The sequence below is a fragment of the Bolinopsis microptera genome, chromosome 8, assembly GCF_026151205.1.
Source record: "Bolinopsis microptera isolate Bmic1 chromosome 8, MBARI_Bmic_1.0, whole genome shotgun sequence".
Classification (NCBI taxonomy): domain Eukaryota; kingdom Metazoa; phylum Ctenophora; class Tentaculata; order Lobata; family Bolinopsidae; genus Bolinopsis; species Bolinopsis microptera.
Genome location: NC_087079.1, coordinates 16,946,553 through 16,966,770, shown reverse-complemented (window position 1 = coordinate 16,966,770; position 20,218 = coordinate 16,946,553). Strand labels below are relative to the sequence as shown.

At 37.3% G+C, this 20,218-nt stretch overlaps 2 protein-coding genes across 6 annotated transcripts in view; one reads left to right on the top strand and one right to left on the bottom strand.

Moving 5' to 3' along the window:
* The window catches only part of LOC134819377 (myotubularin-related protein 14-like), a 78,642-nt gene extending 61,784 nt beyond the window's left edge, over nt 1–16,858 (top strand). The window contains exons 1-16 of one of the 5 annotated variants that reach the window (XM_063829310.1): nt 3,307–3,575; nt 3,714–3,914; nt 4,122–4,221; nt 4,637–4,727; nt 6,182–6,330; nt 9,799–9,862; nt 10,007–10,092; nt 10,201–10,277; nt 10,582–10,689; nt 10,871–11,034; nt 11,330–11,446; nt 11,604–11,755; nt 11,979–12,116; nt 12,389–12,484; nt 13,648–13,710; nt 14,889–16,858. In XM_063829310.1, the coding sequence (XP_063685380.1) occupies nt 3,352–3,575; nt 3,714–3,914; nt 4,122–4,221; nt 4,637–4,727; nt 6,182–6,330; nt 9,799–9,862; nt 10,007–10,092; nt 10,201–10,277; nt 10,582–10,689; nt 10,871–11,034; nt 11,330–11,446; nt 11,604–11,755; nt 11,979–12,116; nt 12,389–12,484; nt 13,648–13,710; nt 14,889–14,933 (1,875 nt within the window). In that variant the 5' untranslated portion in view covers nt 3,307–3,351 and the 3' untranslated portion in view covers nt 14,934–16,858. Of the gene's footprint in view, nt 1–3,306; nt 3,576–3,713; nt 3,915–4,121; nt 4,222–4,636; nt 4,728–6,181; nt 6,331–9,798; nt 9,863–10,006; nt 10,093–10,200; nt 10,278–10,581; nt 10,690–10,870; nt 11,035–11,329; nt 11,447–11,603; nt 11,756–11,978; nt 12,117–12,388; nt 12,485–13,090; nt 13,554–13,647; nt 14,644–14,888 lie in introns of those variants that run through there. The other 4 variants (XM_063829314.1, XM_063829309.1, XM_063829313.1 and 1 more) reach the window with 4 other exon arrangements.
* A 1,577-nt stretch (nt 16,859–18,435) lies between these two features.
* Nucleotides 18,436–20,175, bottom strand: LOC134819397 (PIN2/TERF1-interacting telomerase inhibitor 1-like). The gene is made up of 6 exons (XM_063829337.1): nt 20,112–20,175; nt 19,814–19,936; nt 19,595–19,675; nt 19,325–19,478; nt 19,147–19,228; nt 18,436–18,975 (listed from the first exon to the last, which is right to left on the bottom strand). The coding sequence occupies exons 1-6, from the start codon at nt 20,167–20,169 to the stop codon at nt 18,580–18,582; spliced, it is 894 nt and encodes a 297-aa protein (XP_063685407.1). The 5' UTR covers nt 20,170–20,175; the 3' UTR covers nt 18,436–18,579.
* Nucleotides 20,176–20,218: the final 43 nt, after the last annotated feature.

Here is a 20,218-nt window from a genome sequence, read left to right as displayed (position 1 = left end):
GATCATTCTGAAAATTCGCGACGACCTTCCAATAAGGCTTTCACAACTGTCCAAAAAATTTGGTGGATATCGGAGTTGATATAGTGATCAAAATGGTATGGGGCAAAATACGCTGCTTTTAGCTGTAACATAATGTCTGATGGTTGGATATGCTTTAAATTTTTTGGACACTTTCCTTGTAAGTCTATGAGTAAGCTTACCAATTTTTGTAGCAATCGGAGGTCGGGAAGAATACTCAATATCTATTTGTTTGAAGAAAATTGTACTGCCCGAAATTAGCGATAAAAAACCATCCTACAGTCGGCACGCGCGGCTCACTGTCGATGGCGCACTACCTACACTTAGACGTACACATTGACACGATATTTATTAGAAAGCAAAAAGTATAAAATAATACGCGTGTGGGCCGCGCCGCATATAATAACTTGCTACACGTTGTATACCTCTCGTGCACGCGAAGCGTGCACGCCGGCGCGCTCAAAAGGGGTTACAGCGTATGTCAAATAATAACACATAAGAATTAATTGAGTTTGACGATGTCATTTCATTGCATCGCAGCTCTGCGCGCGCGGCACAGTAGTGAGTAGCTGCGTGTAGGGGCTGGAGTACGCTTGTTCATTGTTTATAGATTAATTAACAATTAATGAAATATTGCATTGTAAATATTTAGAATTGACGATATATTAATATGATCTAATAATAAATTTTACAAAGCTGGTTAGCTGGCTTTGGATTTAGGTTTGATTCACGATGTCAATCTCGCCGATCAGATCTGCATCTGTGGTTTCCGCGAGAAGATGCGCGGCGCGGCCCAGTAGTGCATCGCGCTACAAGATTTAGGTATAATTATAATTTATATTTTAAAAAGCACGGATAGTTTTAAATTTACTTTGTCATGTCGTATACCTATAAACAAGTTAATCCTGTTTTCAAGAGGCGATCAACATTTCAAACCGTGCAACGAGTCTAACGGTTATTCTTCTAAATAAATCAAATACCTTTTTGTTTAATGCAGCCAAGCTTTGGAACACTGTTCATAAAAAAATTTTAACTTCAAGCAATTGTCTAGAAACTTCCATTAACCTGATAAAATTGAGAACGAAAGCACTATTAATACAATCACAGGCTGCTGACTTGAAAGATACTTGGACTCCAAACAATTTTAAGTTACAGTAATTTAATCTAATTGCAGCGGCACATAATTTAAACTATTGCTATCATTATTGTACTACAGACTGAAAATATCTCAGATCTATTTTGGGCGTTTTTAACAACTTGTAGTTGTAATTCTTAAATATTAGATATCCTAATTTATAACTTTTTAATCAGAGTGAATTAATAATTGATATTTGATAATTTATTTATTTGATAGTTTAGTCTGATATTGATATTAATATTGATTATATTGATATTGTTATTATTGAATGAAGCTAACTCCAGACATAAATAATACTACTTCTATTAACAAAGGGACTTGGAGTATAAACGACCAATTTTGCATATTTGTCTATCCAACCAAGAATTCAGGAGGCAAGGGTGGGTGCGTAAACTTTATGGTCTGCACTCTCAGATCCTGTATCACCCTGGATTCATTTCGACGTATTTTTGGTAAAAGTATACATATACTTTCTGGTCACTCTCTTGCTACTCCAAGTCCCCTAAGATATATGGTCTAAAGTTTGCACTAGTTATATTTATAAAATATGTTTTTGTCTGCTTTAACTGATACTAAATAAAATTGTTGTTTTCTTTGAATTGTTGTTTTCTTGAAGAATGCGCGGCTTTGGCGGCCAGTTATTGATTTATACATAAAATTGAATTTTAAATATAAATGTGGATATATTACAATTTAAAACTTTCAAAACGGAGGCTTATAAATATTATAATATTATGATTGTAAAATAAAGGTTAAAATTTTAAATTTGTTTCACTAAAAATTTGTTTCACTAGTGTGTGTGTGGTAGTGTGTATGCTTTGAAACTTTAATAATTTATTATTATAAACCATATCAAAGTTCAAAATATCTGAAAACAGCAATTCTAAAAACTTTATTGGTAGCTGTCCCAAAAAATAAAAAGGTCCTCAAAATATAAAACTAAATTTTCTCAAAAAACTTCCATGTAACTCTATCAAGAGCAATACAATGGCTCTCAAATCTCCAAAATCTGAAATTGAACGTAGAGAATATAACATTTTCTTTCGTTTTAGGTCATTTCTAATCAAATAAATTTAGACAAGGTTTACCAAGCCTCCCTTTAAAAGTTACGTCAGTCTCAGGATTAATAGCAAATAAGATTGAAAAATAGGCTGGAGAGTCTTCCATTCCTCCAAGGATGTGTCCAAGCATACACCATCGAAAGGCGATTACACGTTCAGGTAGGGGAGTGGTGTCACTATTTTTGTACAGGTCTGAGTTGGTGATGAATCTGGTAGGCCATTTGATGTTGAGAATGGTGTGTAGGTGTCTCTTGTGAGTTACATCAAGGTACTTGAAGGATGCTGCAGGGGCAGCCCAGGAGTTGCAATTATACAAGATGATGGAAACGACTTGAGCTTTGTATATTCTGAGCTTATGACTAAGTGATATTTTTGTTTTCTTCAGCCAGATATTCTCAAATTTTCTGAAAGCAACGTTGCCAAGTATACAACGATGCTTGATGTCTTTCTCGCTGCACATAAGAGAGCATAAGGTCTTGTGTGTTCTCCATGGTTCCTTGCCCCTGTAGGCAGTTCCCACAACAACTTTCTCTTTTTTCTAAGGTTTTGGGTCCGCCAAATAGAAGTGAACATACTCGGTTTTACTCGTATTGATGAACAGATTATATTCTCCGAACACAGAAGAATCTGCATTTTTGATATCTGATCTAAAGTTCGTGCTAGTTATATATATATAAAATATATTTTTGTCTGCTTTAATTGATACTAAATAAAATTGTTGTTTTCTTGACAGATTTGGCTATGAGGAAGAGCTTTTTAAAGGTCTCTAGACATGGGTTGTTGAAGTTGATGTCATCTGAGTACTCGGTCTCAAGAGGCATATAGGATATGGAGATGGGAGGGTTTGGTATTTAATTAAAAAGAAGAATCTGCATTTTTGACGACAAGAGCTATATGATAACAAGCTCTGTTTTATTTATTTGTCCTAACATCTTTAGAGGGATTATAACACCTAGCGCCAACATTTAGTTGGGAATAATTCATTCGGATGTATATTTATTGATTGATTGTGTAATAAATTAGCGATAAATAATAAAATTGTCTTTTCTCAAAAAATTGTCTTTTCTCATTGAAATGTGTCAAAATTGTAGGATCTAGAGAAGGATATTAGCAGCCCTAGCTGCAAGTAAAGCAATGGAGGGAAGTGACGAGGAGTTGAATATACCCTGGCTTGTGGATCAGTACTCGCAGATCCAATACCACACAACGCTTGTTGATCCCATGATCGACAGAGTAGAAGCGCAGTGTAAGCGGCTCTTCTTGAAGGATTACAATGTCGAGATGCTCAGCAACCAGGGAGGAGAGTTGTGTGGTCATTATCCCAGACATCTTATCATACCTACCACTTACAAAGAGTGGTAAGAGATAGAAATTAGAACTTCCATTTTTCTACTTTGCCACTTCCTCGTTTTTTTCTAGAATTTTGTATTCAAAAATGTTAAAACTGTTTAAAATCATTCCACGGTAAAACTATATTAACAGTATAATAATCCCAGTGCTCCTGTCGAGATGGCTCAAGAAGTGAACGGTCTGATCCACAAGGCACGTTTAGCTCGGTGCCGGTCCCGATTCCCAGCACCAGTGATGGTGTACAGAGACAAGTTCGTTTGTAGGTCTGCCACACTGGCAACCACCGCGGAGATACTGGGCAGGTCTGGTATGGAGTGGTTGCAGGGGACTTGGGATGAGTATTCAAGGTACTAATAATCACTAAATACTAATTACTAATAGTTACTAATATTTACTAATTACGTTTAATACTTATAGGAAAATATACACTATAAATCTTCATATTAAGATGGAATGCGTGAAATCAAGGATTGAAGAATATTAATGGTGTATGCGCTTGAAATTACGGCTCAATTTTAATTAGCATTGACTGATCTGTGAAATGTACCCTTTAGTGAGTGGGAAACGTGCGACAAGTTGCGTGAGGCAGACAAAGACTTGTTGAACTACTTGAAAGTAAAACATATATTTGACATGATGGTAGAAAACAAAAAGGTATTTTAAAATGTAATAATTTGTCTACGATTTGAAACAAAATAAACTGTTTGCCTCATTTGTTAGATTTTGAGAGCCATTCAAAATTTGGACACGAGTCTTGCAACACCCTGTAAAACTCTTATATCGTACCAGTGCAGTGATTAACAAATAACTACATTACATGATCAACGTTACAGCATTTTATCTCATATTGTGAAAAATTAATGTTTTTAAAATCTTTGATTGTATGTTTGACAAAACTATGATATTATTTCAGTAATCTTACTATAAATACAATTTATACATGAATACAGTATACATATAATAGGTATGTTATGATATATATATATATTATATATAATATATATCTTTTCCAGATGAACATCTATGATGAGACGTAATCTTCTAATTATTAATCTTAATTGCCCATTAGGTAAAGTTCGGACTAAGTATTACTTCCTCTGAGAAAGCTGACAAGGAAAAGAGATACTGTGATTTTGATCTGTACTCAGTCCCTTACCCAGGTAATATCAGGGACAAAAGGATCTCGCGATTATTTTTGCCAAAAATCGCGATACCGCGATTTTTAACAGACTATACATTAAACTATACATAAAATTTGTCGCAAATAATGGGAAAATCGCGATTCCGTACATGCCGCGATTTCCTTTTGTCCCTGGGTAATATGAGATAGAAATACGAACCACTATTTTATTTTCAAAGCATATTAATATGATAAATTTCATTCTGGGTCTACCAAATACATGTTTATCCATTGGAAAATTCACAAGTTTTCGCAGCCAGAAAATATTTAGTATCAGGTTCAAAGCACCGCTATTTTGTTACGATTTCATTTATCGTACGTGATATGTTGAATATGCAGCTCACATCCTTGTTTAAATATCAACAAGCAGTATTGTTGTATAGTTCATGTGTGATAAGAACAGAAGGTCTGGGTGTGCACGTCATAAATCTCAAAATACATCTCCAGCCCATCGACTGCCTATATACCCCGACCAAGAACGTTTAACGGCCAGTTTGTTTGTGGCCTTTTGGCTTTGTGGCTGGGGAGTGGGGGCTGGGGGCTGGGGAGTGGGGGCTGGGGAGTGGGGGCTGGGGGCTGGGGAGTGGGGGCTGGGGAGTTGGGAGTGGGGGCTGGGGAGTTGGGAGTGGGGGCTGGGGAGTGGGGGCTGGGGAGTGGGGGCTGGGGAGTTGGGAGTGGGGGCTGGGGAGTTGGGAGTGGGGGCTGGGGAGTTGGGAGTGGGGAGTGGGGGCTGGGGAGTTGGGAGTGGGGGCTGGGGAGTGGGGGCTGGGGAGTGGGGGCTGGGTATGGAAGTTATTCCGTGTTCTGTTTCGGAGTCAGGTTGAAGTTGTATTTGCTCCATTAAGTCTAAACTCTCAGCTAGATCACTTGTTGTTCAATATTAGAATACTGAGAGACATCACCTGTCATAATATTTTAAATTTTAAGGGCTATAAGTTCTGTCGAAAGGAAAATGTCAAGTATGATATTCTTTAGAATGGGTGTGTCACGACTCACGAAGTATGTGTTACATTTGTATATATATTCATAACGCAGTCACATTTTGCATAATTACCGATAGACGAGGACAAAGCTGGCTAATATATTTTACAACATTTTTACTGTACACTTTATCGTGCTACTATCATGACGCTAACTTATCTATTAACTGACTCTAATATCTAGTATCAACTACTCAAATCACAGATCTCAATACAGAAAATTTTAAAAAGAGGGAAGTCAAAATTATTGCAAAGTAATTTCTTGATACTATCTCATCAGTGCCAGTTCAACTATCTATGCCAATTACTGTACTACATCATAATATATAACTAGCAACTAGTAACTACACTATATATTACATAACTACATATTATAATAACTTAACTGCATAATATTGTGGCTTGTGAACTGCGTAATTTTTCATTAATAAACATACTAAACTCATCATTTCAGGAACCGAATTTTTCACTGAATTCCGGACAAAACAGATGTGTGCGGAAAACATGCACTTTGACTGGGACCAGGCTTTTGTTAACGCAGAACTCAAACTCCCAAATTCACCCATAGTTAACGACATTTCACTGGATTGGCTTGACTATAAGGTGAGATGATTTTATCATTAATTTTGCTTTTGTCATGTTTTTTAGTTTCTGTTTACGGTTATTTACGAGTTAAACTTACTATATATTATATACGAATTGTCATTTTTCATGTACCTAATTCAATGATGAAATGATCTGTGGACCATAAAAAGTTTGACCATCTATAAATACTACTACAACACAGTTCTTAGCTGTACATATTTTAAATTGTTAGCTATACATATAAATTACACACAAGTAGCTACTAAAAGCTTAGGTTTTCATCATATGATACGTGAAAGTCATGTCGGGAAATTCTCGTATATTTCTGGTGGATCACGTGAGGCAGAAAACTGCAATCTTTATACTCCTAAATCAAGATCTCACAAGGAGTTTAACTATCTAGGAACTAAGGCCTGGAACATATTACCAAAGTCCCTTAGAGAGTGTGACGACGTTAAGAAATTTTCTAAGTTATACAAAGAAACTCTTATGAATATGGTGCTAACTGATGAGAATTACCAAGGGGATAACTCTTACGATAAATTCATGATCCCACCCAACACTAGCCAATGTATCTAGGCAGTTATGTTATTTCGGTTAAGTTATCTCAGTACATAAGTGAATCCAATCTATCCCCTGCAATCAAAGTATTTCCATGCCTATTAAGCTATTACAGGAAATTAGGAACATCAGTGGAAAGGTGCACTGTCAATCATTATTGCTCCATACCTCCAGTCCTCCTGTTATGTGCAATTCTCACTGCTATGTATGCTCCTCATTTGTATCAATTATATTGATGATACATTGTTATTGAATATGAAATAATTTTCAACCGTATTAATTTATTAACTTATTGTAAATAGCAAGTTTGACAAAGGGATTACGTTTATTTTACCCGGAGTTCGTTTAAGTTTAGTATCGTAAATAGTTAATTTGACGAAGGGAATACGTCTATTTTACCCTGAGTTATGTTTTAGTTCAATCTTGACACAATTTTAAAATTATAATTTAATTATTTTATATATATGTATTGTCCATAACTAGGGTGGCCTGCTAACAGAACCATGATCTGCCTTGATTCATCCTTCAGCACAGAGAAAAGCTCCTTTTTTTATACATTATGATTACAGAGGATCTGATATTTAGATATATATTGCTGTGCTGTAAAAATTGACTTTATTTATTTATTTATTTTATTTATGTACTTAGCACAATCATAGATATTTGAATAATATGCAAGTGTTAAATTCTGAACGGAAACATTGCCGTACATAGTTATATATTTAGAGTTAAAATACTTATATTTAGCTACTATATTATGTATTGTTTACTATACCAGGTGGCAGGTGGTTCATTCGTTTAGGTTAACAATAGTTGAACATATATTGTGTGTTACTTACAGCGACGTATGTAACACACAATGAATAGCTATTTTAACTTACTTACAAAAAAAGGTTGGCTTCTAAGGACTTAATTAATTGTATCTGAGTGGCGTTCACAACTTACCAGTGACAAATTTGAACTTACGTTATATTATAGAGCTACAAATTACCAAGAGAGTTTCGGGTGTTAAGGAATTTGAAGTTTGAAAATATGTTGGGAATGCTACGGAAGATTGCTTTCAGAAAGGAACTAAATAAAGCACGTACAGTTTCCAAACACGTACGGAAATGTACACATATTTTTAAGAGTCCCATATTGAGTTATGAGTTATCTTATATGTTCTTAAATTAAGTTAACTTTTCAATAAGTTACAGATATGGGTCACAATGCGCGAACTTGGCTGCAAAAATCGATACTTAGAGAGGCTTGTTGGGCCTGTTAGAATTAATTAATCAAGTTAATTTATTCTATATCTGAATTTCAGAATTACTCCTCAATCCTATGTCGAAACTTGTCATGTTAAAAATGTTGTCTTGACCTGGCAATATGCGTAGAAGTTATAAGATAGTGGCTACAAGAAATACACTGCCTTTTTGAAACCTGATACTTTGACCTTTGTGATATGGAGTACTTCTGGCACTGCGCCAAGTTTAACGAACACAACATTTCATGCGTCGTGCCAATTTATTATTCGCGTATTTATTATGCACTCGATTTGAATACCAGATGTACGTGATGAATATTGGTGAATATTCACATGTCCGATCAGCTTGGTAAGGGTTATCTGATATTATAAATACACAGTGTCGATTGCAGAATGCAGCCACTATCATCTGATATGCTTGGAAAGGCACTAAAACCATGATATTCTTGCATATTTCCATCAATTGAGCTTATTTTTTTGACTGTCTGGCAAATATGTTCATCCTTCTTCAAAAATCTCGAAGCTACGATAGCTAGAATTAACTTTTTGCCATTTCCCACATTAACGAGAGCATTATACATGCTATAAAATCTAATCTTATTTAACAGTTAACCGAATATCATCATTCATGCTGGAGACTTCTTACCACACATGTAGCGGCGTTCTAGCAAAGTTGTAAGGAAATTATAAAAAAGCCACACTTAATTTATTCTTGAATATTGTAAAAATGCCACGCTTTGAAATATTATTTAAGTAATGTCTGCATATCGAGTAGGCCGGTGTTTACTGCATAAATCTAATTACACTAATTTGATCCATGTCGCGTCGGTGATCACCTAGACTAAACAAATTTAGCTGCACAACATGGAACATTTTTCATCTGCAAAATCTGAACAGAGTATAAAATCCATTACAATTAAAATTAAATCAACCAGATTAGATCCAATGCACCAGCAATTAGTCCCAGATTCACAATACACATATGCTCAATTTAAAGTCTATTGGTTAATAACCAATTTTAATCTTGTTGCGAAGTTTTACTAGATTCTTGTTATATTTGTGTGTCACATAAATACATCACGTTATCAGTTGACTAGATAAAACTCAGGAAAAAACGAAATTTGTGTATGTATTATTTTATTACAATCAGAGAAACATTATGTTTGAATTACGATGATTAAGTAGTCTCCGGACAAGATAAATTATCGGTGATTTGCACGTTTTTATCCACTGAATGAAATGAACTAACTTTTGTACTATTTTGCATCTGAAAAAGTGTGGCATTCTCTTACAATTTTTGTCCAAAGCATATTGTACTGATTGTGGCAAGAAAAAAAAACACGTATTTCACGTAACGCGCGGAAATAATTTAGCTATCCCGAGTAGTCATTGTTATATATTATAACGCGCCGAACTTGCGCGCGTCACGTCATATCACGTACAATTATCATCACGTACGTCGCGTTTTTATTAATATGAATTATGTATTAAGTTTTCTTGATGATGCATACACTCTCATGAAAGTTCATTAAGTTCGTCATGATTATGATAGGGTCTTCAAGTGAATCATGGGGAAAATTGGCAGCCATACTTAACTGAGCAAATTATTGTGTACATGCATGGGTCTGATACACAGGGAAATTCTTCGTTATCTCATTAACAACTTTTTAAATTTTCAGAAGTGGAACCTAATAGAGCTGACAAGTTCGTACATGATGCTGCTCGTTAAATGTTTAGGAGAAGGTTTGCGCAGTTTAAGTCAATATTTATTCGATAAATTCCATTTCTCCGCTGGATTAGCCACAGTCTCAATAGTAGTATTACTTATTTAGGATTATTAACTAAGATTACTAGTTACTAAATATCAACCTAAGATCATTTTCATAGGTGAAGGTGGGTTATTGTTGCACTGCATATCTGGTTGGGACAGAACTCCTCTTTTTACATCCCTCCTCAGACTATCACTTTGGGCGGTAAGTTTTATAATTTGTTAATCAGTTTAATTAATTAATTAAATAGTTAATCAGTTAATCATTCAACTTCGCTATTTTTCTGGTTTTTAACTGTTACACCTTCTTTAGGACGGTGCCACCCATCAAAACCTTGATGCGAAGGAAATTTTATATCTGACAATCGCCTACGATTGGATGTTATTTGGGTGAGATCTTTAAGTTTGATTTACTATTCTTTTCATTTACTACATCGGGATAGAAAGTTTATTTATTATTTTATGAATGTTTCGCCCTTTGTATTAGCCCTGAGTTACACAACTTAGCTTTGTAAAAAATAAATTGTAACATTTATTACACGCTTCGACATTCAAGCGAGACTTAGTATAGAAATATCACAATGATATAACGTTAATAACCGAGTGTAAATACCTCCAATATTTACCGATAAAGTGCTGTATAAAATTCGACTTTATTTATTTATTTAATTATTATTAATTGAATAAATTGCAGACATCAGTTAGAAGACAGACTGAGCAAACAGGAGGACGTCTTTCTCTTCTGTTTCTACTTCTTGCAGTACTTGAAAGAGGATAAATTTAGTATACGACAGTACCAAGAGTAAGCTGTTCTGTTCTTGTTCACTTTTTTGCGGAGGAATTAAATACTCAAATTACAGGAATTAAATACTCAAATTCTGGATATCAATTAGTGATTCTTCGTTTTCAGCAGCCCTGCTACAAATTTGACCGTAATAAATAACCACAAAAAACATGTTTTTGATAAAATTTATTTTCCCCAGTTCGACAACGCAGTTCAGAGCGGAGGAAGCGGTTCCGGGAGGAGGAGGAGAGAGCAATACAAACATGATGAGGTTCAACTCAGTGGACAGTTTCACTGACACTGTGTGTTCTAATATCACTTCCTATACCAACACTTCGACAGTTAACGGATCTGAGAATAACGGTAGGTAGGAAGTGTTTGCGTGACAAATTATCATTAGCTTCTTGGAATCAGTGACAATGACACCTTTTTAACTCTGCATTCATTGAAACTAGCAGCATGAACGAAGGATAAAATGTGAAATTAGCAGTAGTTTTCCAGATTAACGTTTTGTGAGAATAATCCTCAGCTTATTTATAATAATGAAATAGTAGAACGTTTTTTAGCCGTTCTATTCTACCTGTATATACATGTATAATGTATAATGTATAATGAATAATGTATAATGTATAATGTATATACATGTATATACATGTAGGGACGACGAAAGGACGGAGCAGTAGTCCAGCAACCCTGATGTTAGAAACAGACAAGTGCCAGAACGGAGCCCACTGTGTCAGATCACGACAGAGCACCGGAAGTGTTAGTTCAAACGGTGAGGAATAGAAAAATGGGACCATTTTCTATCAGTTGAACGGTATAATTATAAGTGGTAACTGCCCCCCCCCCCCCCCCCCCCCCCCCCCCATATTTTATGTCTTCTGCAGTTAATCAGGGTTATGTAGTGTGATACTTAGTTTCCACTGTTTCAGGTGTTAACGGTAACTGTGGTTCGTGCGGTAATTCTGTTCCCATAGCGACGAACGGGGAAGCTAGCAGTAACGGGTCCTCCTACGATAACACCTTTCTACCCCATGAAACTCAGCACGCACCAGAACAGGGCGAGGGTACAGACTCTGGACAGGTTCGCCCCCCCCCCCCCCCCCCCCCCGGTCCTATTGCCCTCTTAGCTTTCCCTTTCTGATGTGATAAACCGGGGCATTGTGTAATTATAAATTTAATGGATATAAATTATAAAGGGCTTCTCTTGAGGCTCCATTTAAAAGTTTGCAATGATATCAATGATTGAATGATTGGCTATCATGCACGACGTACAAAAGCGTGAGTGTGATGCTGAATATTTTCAGAACTATCGAGGCAGCAACTCTTCCATAGATAGCTGGCTGATGGTATCTGGATCCCTCCAGAAGGAGAACCACTTGGACAAGATAATGGAGTCAAAGAGACTCCAAAAACTCGATAGCGTCTACCAGTACTTTGGCGAGGTAACGTCTTCACTTTCAAATCAGTGATATGTTAGTTAGTTAGTTAGTTGATGCTAATTTTATATAAATTAGACGATGATTATTTACTGAACTAGCTAATTTTTTCGAGGAAGGAGATGGGCTTGATATCAAGAATTGCTTATTTACATGTAAATTATTCTTTGTGAAGTTAGTAGCTGCGCGACGTGACAATACCTATTACGCGACTAAACTATTGAGTATTGCCTTGCATAGAAGCAAAGTCTTGTTGTAACACTTCCCCTCCTCCGCAGGCGTTCGCGTACCTGGTGAGTAAAGGGACGATAACCCCAACCTGTACCTCTTCCTGGAGCACGGTTATCGGACAGTTAGCCGACAGCGTCTCTAAGGTACGTGTCTCTTCTGCTCCCCGTGTCTCTTCTGCTCCCCATCTTTACCTTCTCAGTTGTTAGTGTGTTGTATGGGGTTGTTAAGTATACATTATACAATGTATACTATACATTATACAATGTACTACATTATACAATGTATACTATACATTATACAATGTACTACATTATACAATATATACTATGCATTATACAATGTATACTATACATTATACAATGTATACTATACATTATACATGGGAATTGTTGTTTTTGTAGAAGTTGACTATGGACAGCTTTTATGTATAAGTATTGGATATTTTAATGAAAAACAGACTGGCTCAGAACTAAGTAATCGTAAGCACTGTCCATATCGAAAGAATCTTAACTTGGAGTTGAAGATGTGTTGGCGCTTTGAAGACGGTGCATTTATACGATTAATACTGAGACCTGGGATCATCTGTACTATCACCTAAATTATACAGACATGAAACAACATCATTGCCTAAATTGAATAAATAATAAGGCAGTATCCGAGTAGCTCGACCCTGTCCGCGGGCAGCTGTGCTACTTGAATACTGCCAAGAATAATTTCATAGTTGAACTTCAAGTTTTATGTGTTTCCAGCAAACCCTGGCTTACATCGAGAATAATGAACAGCCTTCTGTTCCTAGTTGGTCCTTGTCAGCAATGCTTCGCAATAGAATGCGCCGTAAGCATAGTAAGGTTTGAATGGTCAATGGCTACAGTAATCGTGTGTGAGATTATGTTCGATTTTTTTGTGCCGTAATTATTTGGAGTGTCTTGACGTGATCACTGGGAAAAACAAGATAAGAGGGTTGTATAATAATTTAGCAAACCTGTATTTTTACCGCGATTTTGTGAACATTTGATTTCCACATCACCGTAATTGTAAAACGGAAACAGATTTATTTGTACATTTGGATGAGATCCATTTGGATAAGATCCTGGAACTTATTTCTTACGCTTTTTGCAAGCGTCTTCATCAAAAACTTGCTTTTGAACACCCGAATTACTATCATTCAAAAGAAGAATTTTTGTCCGAGTGGGGTTTATTTTTAGCCTCATCAATATGTGAACTTAGACAAACGCCTCATCTAAAGTTTAACTTTGAATTTAACTCACTGAGTTGTCCTAGGTATGTCTAATTCCAATCTGTCTAGGTTACGTTTGGGTTGAAGACGAATTACCCTCCGGACGAATCATGTAGAAACACATTTGAAATGGTAAACATGTCTTTTTGGAATGGAATGTCAAATTTGTCGCAAAACTATCTGTGTACTGCTGCAGCTTGTCAAAATATGTCTGCCATGATTTTCTCAGCTGTATTTCGAGGCGTAAAATTCGAATGATCTCAAATACTCTGAAGTAATCAACAAGAACTTGGTATATTTATAACTCAGCAACACGTAGACCTTAATATAAAATGTAGACTGTAGCTTGGTGAATGGGAAACCAAAATTTAGATTTTAGCATGACACTATTACTTGGGATAATAATCTAACATCCTATAATTTATTCTGTTTATGTTACTTTGTTTGCTGATTTGGTGTACAAACTTTTCACTTTATAATAGTGATGTTGTAAGATTCATTGCTAAATTTAGTCGGTAAATATCCGCGCAGAGATCTGATAGAGAGGCGGTATGTTGAAAATTCTGCTTGCAGTATCGAAAAATTTAATCCCAGAGTCATTGTCACCGGTCACGTGTCAAAATAATCTCTCAGCTAATAGTAATTCTAGTGGTACACGCACTCTACTTCGACATGTACTCTAGTTCGACACGCACTCTAGTTCGACACGCACTCTAGTTCGACACGTACTCTAGTTTGACACGCACTCTAGTTCGACACGTACTCTAGTTCGACACGTACTATAGTTCGACAAGAGAACTTCGACTGTCTAACTAGAGTTTCGAAATCTCAGACCTCAAGCGACGTTCCTTTACGAACTTGAAGTCTATTCGTTCGTTTGTTTTCGACTTATTTCATGCTCAACTATGCGTGATGTAATCTCAATGGGGGCTGATTGAGACAATTGATCACTACAAGAGTACGCTAACTGGATTTTAGTTTGACACGTCATACCGATTACCGAAGTTCGACAGGGGTGGTTTCTGGCGAACTTAGTTGTCGAACTAGAGTGCGTATCGAACTAGAGTGCGTCTCGAACTAGAGTGCGTCTCGAACTAGAGTGCGTCTCGAACTAGAGTACGTAAATCATTCCTAGTATCAAGCGGTACAAGTCAAGGGTAATCTCAGCTGAAGCTTACTATGCAGCATGGGAAGTTGCGAGTGATATTCTAGAAACTTTTGCCGTGCGATTTCCCGATGACAAATCCAAAGAAAATAGTACTGAATTTAAATTTATCTCATTTCATATTCGGTTTCACTTTCACTTTCAGGTAGCGATGAACAGTTTCAATAGTTCTGGGAGATCGGTCACTTAGGATGCCTCCCTCATACGGGATTTAGCTCACCGTGATTTAGGAAGCTGTGCTACCAGTCCAGGGCACGTGACGTCATCGCCCTCACGTGACGTCATCGCCCTCACGTGACTTTATCGCCCTCACGTGACGTTACCATTGAACAGCCTAATGAAACTAACGGCTTGTCATGACAAGATATCATATCTGAATCCTTAGTTGGGTTTTGGCTTTGATAAGCTGATTAGTCGGATATCAAGATTTTCTTTGATTAAAATACTGCGGGAATTTGTTTTAAGCTGAAAGGGAGTGTGGTGACTGGTGAGTGGATGATTTGAATTTCGGTTCTCTGTAAAATTATTAAATCATTCTTTGTTTGTAATTTTGTGGGTTGGCTGGTTGAGATTCCTGAAATATGATAAGCTGTCACGTTGCCCAAAACTAAAAGAAAAAGTGAACAGAATCACAAAAATTAATCAACGATAACTTTAATTAATCAAAGTTTTTGCTGATACACATTATGATTAACTTCATTGTGTGCGATCGCTAATTTTGTGTTAAAAAGGCTAGGTGTCAGCTAAGTTGCAAAGCTTGTTTTGAATTCTCATTTCGTTGGGTTCTGTTTTGAATCGTTTTTCAGATGTCTAGTTTTTCTGGGATCTTTCGGGAAATGTGCCGATTATATATAATTTGAAGTATTTGTTTAGGTGATTTTATGTTACAGATATGATGGAATTTTCAATTTGCATGCTTTAGTGAAATATAACACTTTTCTGTAATAGTGATGCCTCATCCTAAATTGAAATTCTCTTCCATTCTGATTTCTATGGGGGCAATCCCCCTCCTCCGAACAAAATTGTGGGTCAACTGATTGGGCGTCACTATACCATAGCGTAGGATGTTTTTCCGTCATTTTTAGACGAAGATTAGGGAGTTGACATCACGGTCAAATTGATTTTTATGCAAAGAGTTAGTTTAAGGCGTAATATTTACGTTTATACGTACAGTTAGAGAACAATTGTTAATAGTTGTTTCCGATACCCATGCAAGTTACAATTGATCTCTCTTAAGTCCTTCGCTTTTCGATTCAATTCGTTTGTACATGTGTTTTACATGTCAACTAATAGCTCAATAAACTTATGAATGTTCGTCTTTTAAAATGAGGCTGAGTCGGTTCACTAGCTTTATACTAGATTTTGTTACTAAATCTAGAAGCTTCTGCGCACCACGAATAATTCTATTCACAGTCTACTTCTAGCTGCACTGTTGGTACATATAATGATACTAATACTGTAATATTAATACTGGGAATACTTAACAAATCATAATTTAGAATTTAGGCGGCCATTTTGTTAGCATGCAGAATGCAGGGGTATCTGAAAATAAAAGGTATCAGATTTGAGTCGGACAACAAAAATTTTAGACAGGCAATGAAAATTTTGGGCAGACAGTAAGAATTTTAGGAAACGAATGTGTGTCAACTTCAAGTAAGAGTGCACATCGTTAATTCGAGATGCTTCGGTCGGATTTAACGTTGACCCCGCCATTTTCCGCCTTTGTTTTTTTCCAGATAATGATCGACAAGTGAATTAATGAGGGTAGATTTTATACAATTCTTCTTGTTTATCCATCACTTGCCAATCACTATATGGACAAACTAAAAGCGTGGGGAAAGACTTGATACACCTCTTACTTCGGCCGCCAAGAGAGGTATACGACTTGTATCAAGAAAAGACAGGGTGACGCTCGATTCGACTAACTTTTCGACTGGTATTATATTAACGATATACGGGTTAATAATAAAATTAAATATCCCATGTCTGTGAAGTAAAAAGGGTTATTTAATTTTGGTAAATTGTGGAGATGTTTTATTTCGTAGATATGATGAAATGTGAGTTGTAGTTGTAATTGAATTGATTGCATTTTCGGTTCAAGTTCGGCCACGATTATATTGTGTAATTATTTCTCCAATATTTTGTTGATGCAACCTGTTATATTGACCATTGTTAATTATCTGGCCCGGCGCGCGCTACGTGGTAGCACGTGCCATTAATTGACGATGTCAATTCGTGGCGGCGCGGCACAGTAGCGCATCTCGCCGATCTAGCCAGAGAACCCTCATCGCTGTGAGAACCCTCATTGAGTGCGCGGCGCGGCACAGTAACGCATCGCGCTACAACACGTGCCATCGAGAAGAAAGCGGCGCGCGTTGTAGGTTTACAACCTACCAGGACGCGCGTTGTCATACGTTGTATGACCCGCCGCGCACGAAGTGCGCGGCTCCCCCTGTAGCGTCGAAGACGCTACTATAGTGAAGCGACCGTGGGGGTCACCACGTGATACAAGACGCGCGCCGAACAGATATTTTACGAGTATCAACCGTTAAGGCGCGCGCTACTTCGAAGAAATTTAGACGAGTAATATCCGTCAACCTGTTATACCATTCGTTTCAAGGAAAATCTTAGTAATTTTAAATTTTCATTTCACGATTCATGAAGTTCCAAATCAATTGCATTCGTAACAAACAGATATAAACTAAAAACAGTGACAGGAACTGTTTAACCGTATGTATTGTAGCGAGAATTTGTAGCGAGATGCGCTATACTGTGCCGAGATGAATTGACATCGTCAATTAAGCGAGAATGAGATGCGTTACTGTGCCGCGCACTCAATTATGCTTCTCGCAATGCAACGACAGATCTCGCTAGATCGACAGATCTCGCTTGATCGGCGAAATGCGCTATTGGGCCTCGGCCTCGCCGAGCTGCGAAGAATTGAAATCGTCAATTAACCGTATGTACTCCTTTTGTAGCGCGATGCACTGCCACTACTATGCTATATATACAATATATACGGCGCCGCGCATTAAATAATTCTTCTCGCAACCTTCGGTAGATCGGCGAGATGCACCACTCATGGGCCTCACCGAGCTGCGAAGGATTGACATCGTGAATCAAGCTTACTCCTTGCCAGAGAGTGGCGTAACGTTATTATCATATCCGACCCGCAGCAGTCAGCTTACTGGGTCGCGCTCAGCCTGTCATTCCACCGAATCTCTATTCGGCGTTTATGAACATGATAGCCTGAGGTCCCCATGTTGATTGACGATGTCAACCCAACGATCGACGAAGCAAGAATGAAGAATGCCAGTTCGCGCGGCGCGTCGAAGTCCTCCAAGTCCCCATGTAACAGTCAGCACCCTCGTCAGGTGATTTAGTGCCAATTTTGAATTCCCACTCCGGTAGGACTTAACGGGTGATACTCGTAAAATATCTGTTCCATATATCAGGACCGTCGACGAGTCCAACTCGGCGCGCGTCCTGGTAGGTTGTAAACCTACAACGGTAGGACCATTCACAATTTTTAACCCCCTTCTCCTCCGAAATCAGTTTTACACACATCTGTAATATAAATATGTGAACGACCCCTACACCCTAACAACAAGAAATTCTTAACGAATTCAAGAAGAATAAAAGTGCATTAAATTTGAGGTGACAGAATGGTAAAAGAACTAATTAAAATTTATGAGAACAATCTCAAATTCTTTGGATATGTAGATATTTATATGTAAAAACGCTCCCCAAGTCTTCGTTTAAATCAAATTCAAGAATATAACTATAAATCTAACTTTAAGTTAAAAAGTCCCAAGGATAAAATAAAATGTGGTAAATTATTTTGTCGTCCTTTTTCGCTTCTTAACCTTTAATTTCAAATCAATCTTGCTTTGGCTGTTTGAATCACCCAGTCCTTCTTTGCTACACGTTTCAAATCCCTTACGCGAAGGGTGCACGCCGTCGATAAGTGAACATGTGTCAAGTACTGCCTCAGGTAGTACAGGTTGTACTTGTACATTATCTGGAGTATTGTAAAAACTGAATTTAAAACCGCTTGCATCCTCATTAGCCTCATTAGCCTCAGTAGCCTCAGTAGCTTTGCTGCTGTCGGATTTAGTCGCTTTCTTGGAGTTGAAATACTCTGCCATGCTCATCTTTGAGGTGATGGTTTTGAGCCCCTCCACGGGCAAGCCGGCTGAAGATTCTCCGTCTTTTTGTGACTCTGAAGATTCCTGAAGGACGTGTAAAAATTAGATTGCAAAAATTGCAAAAATGTCGGTGTGACCCAGTGATAATTATCTATTTCAATTTACAAACTTCTCAATCCCTACAACTACAAGCAATAATTATACACGTGGTTAAGTGCTCAATTTATAGGGCAAAATAGATTTCCTGGTACTGACCTTTTTAGTTTCGCCAAAGATGTGAGCCATGTCCTGATTTGACAGGGAACCCAAGTTCTTGTGCTTCTTGAACTTAGTGTACCTAAACATAGGAATGTTAAGTACCAGCAAAAATAATCAAAATAGTGGCCATGCAAACTTTTGGGTTGGATTTCACCGATAAGATGCTAACACTTACAAATCTTTGGCCTTTTTCCGCTTCTTTCTTTTACCGCTGGTCTCTTTTACTGCTGCCGCTGCTGGTTCATCCTGTTCAGAGTTCACATCACTATTCTGTTCGGAGGTTACAGCACTGTTTGGGCCACTATTTGGTACGCTGGCTGTCTTCGTGTCTAACATAATTAAGAATTGTTAGAAGTAAGAAAATGGATCTTAACTGCATACCATAAATTTATTAAAAACATAGTTCCTCTTCAACAATGCAATGACAAGCTCGTTAAAAACGCACTGTTAAGATTGGAGAGGATGTCGTCGAACTCAGATATGTGTTCTGTCCAGCGGTCGGGGGTACCTGCGTCAGCTCCCAGTCCTGAAGAGAAGAACTATGTGAGACTAAAACATTAGTACAAAAAACCTACATCTGGGTCAAAACAACATGGATATATTTTCATCCATCTGAGCTAAGTACGAACTTAAAACTACAGCTAACTTGTCACTAAAATCACACCTAAATGGACGGCTCTCTTGTTGACTTTAACATGCGAGGTTTCCCCCGATAATTCAGCCCCGAGACCCTTCCCATCCGACCATCCCATCTTCTCTAGCATCTTCTTACCAAACTTGTTTTCGTCTGAGGGATAAATTAGTTTAGGTAGAAATTTACAAAAATTACGAAATTTTGAAAGAAAGATCAATTCGACGAGATAGGGATTTTCAAGGTAAGTTCAGTGTTTCATGCTTGCATAAATCGGTCTCATTCAAACTCAATGACATAATAATCGTAAATGAGAGTACAAATTGTAAACCTCTGGCCCAGACTTCTCCATTTGGATCCGTGCTCCACACCTTCCGATCCCGCACCATCCTACACTACTAATTGGGATATAACAGATAAATTAGTCGTCCAAATTAT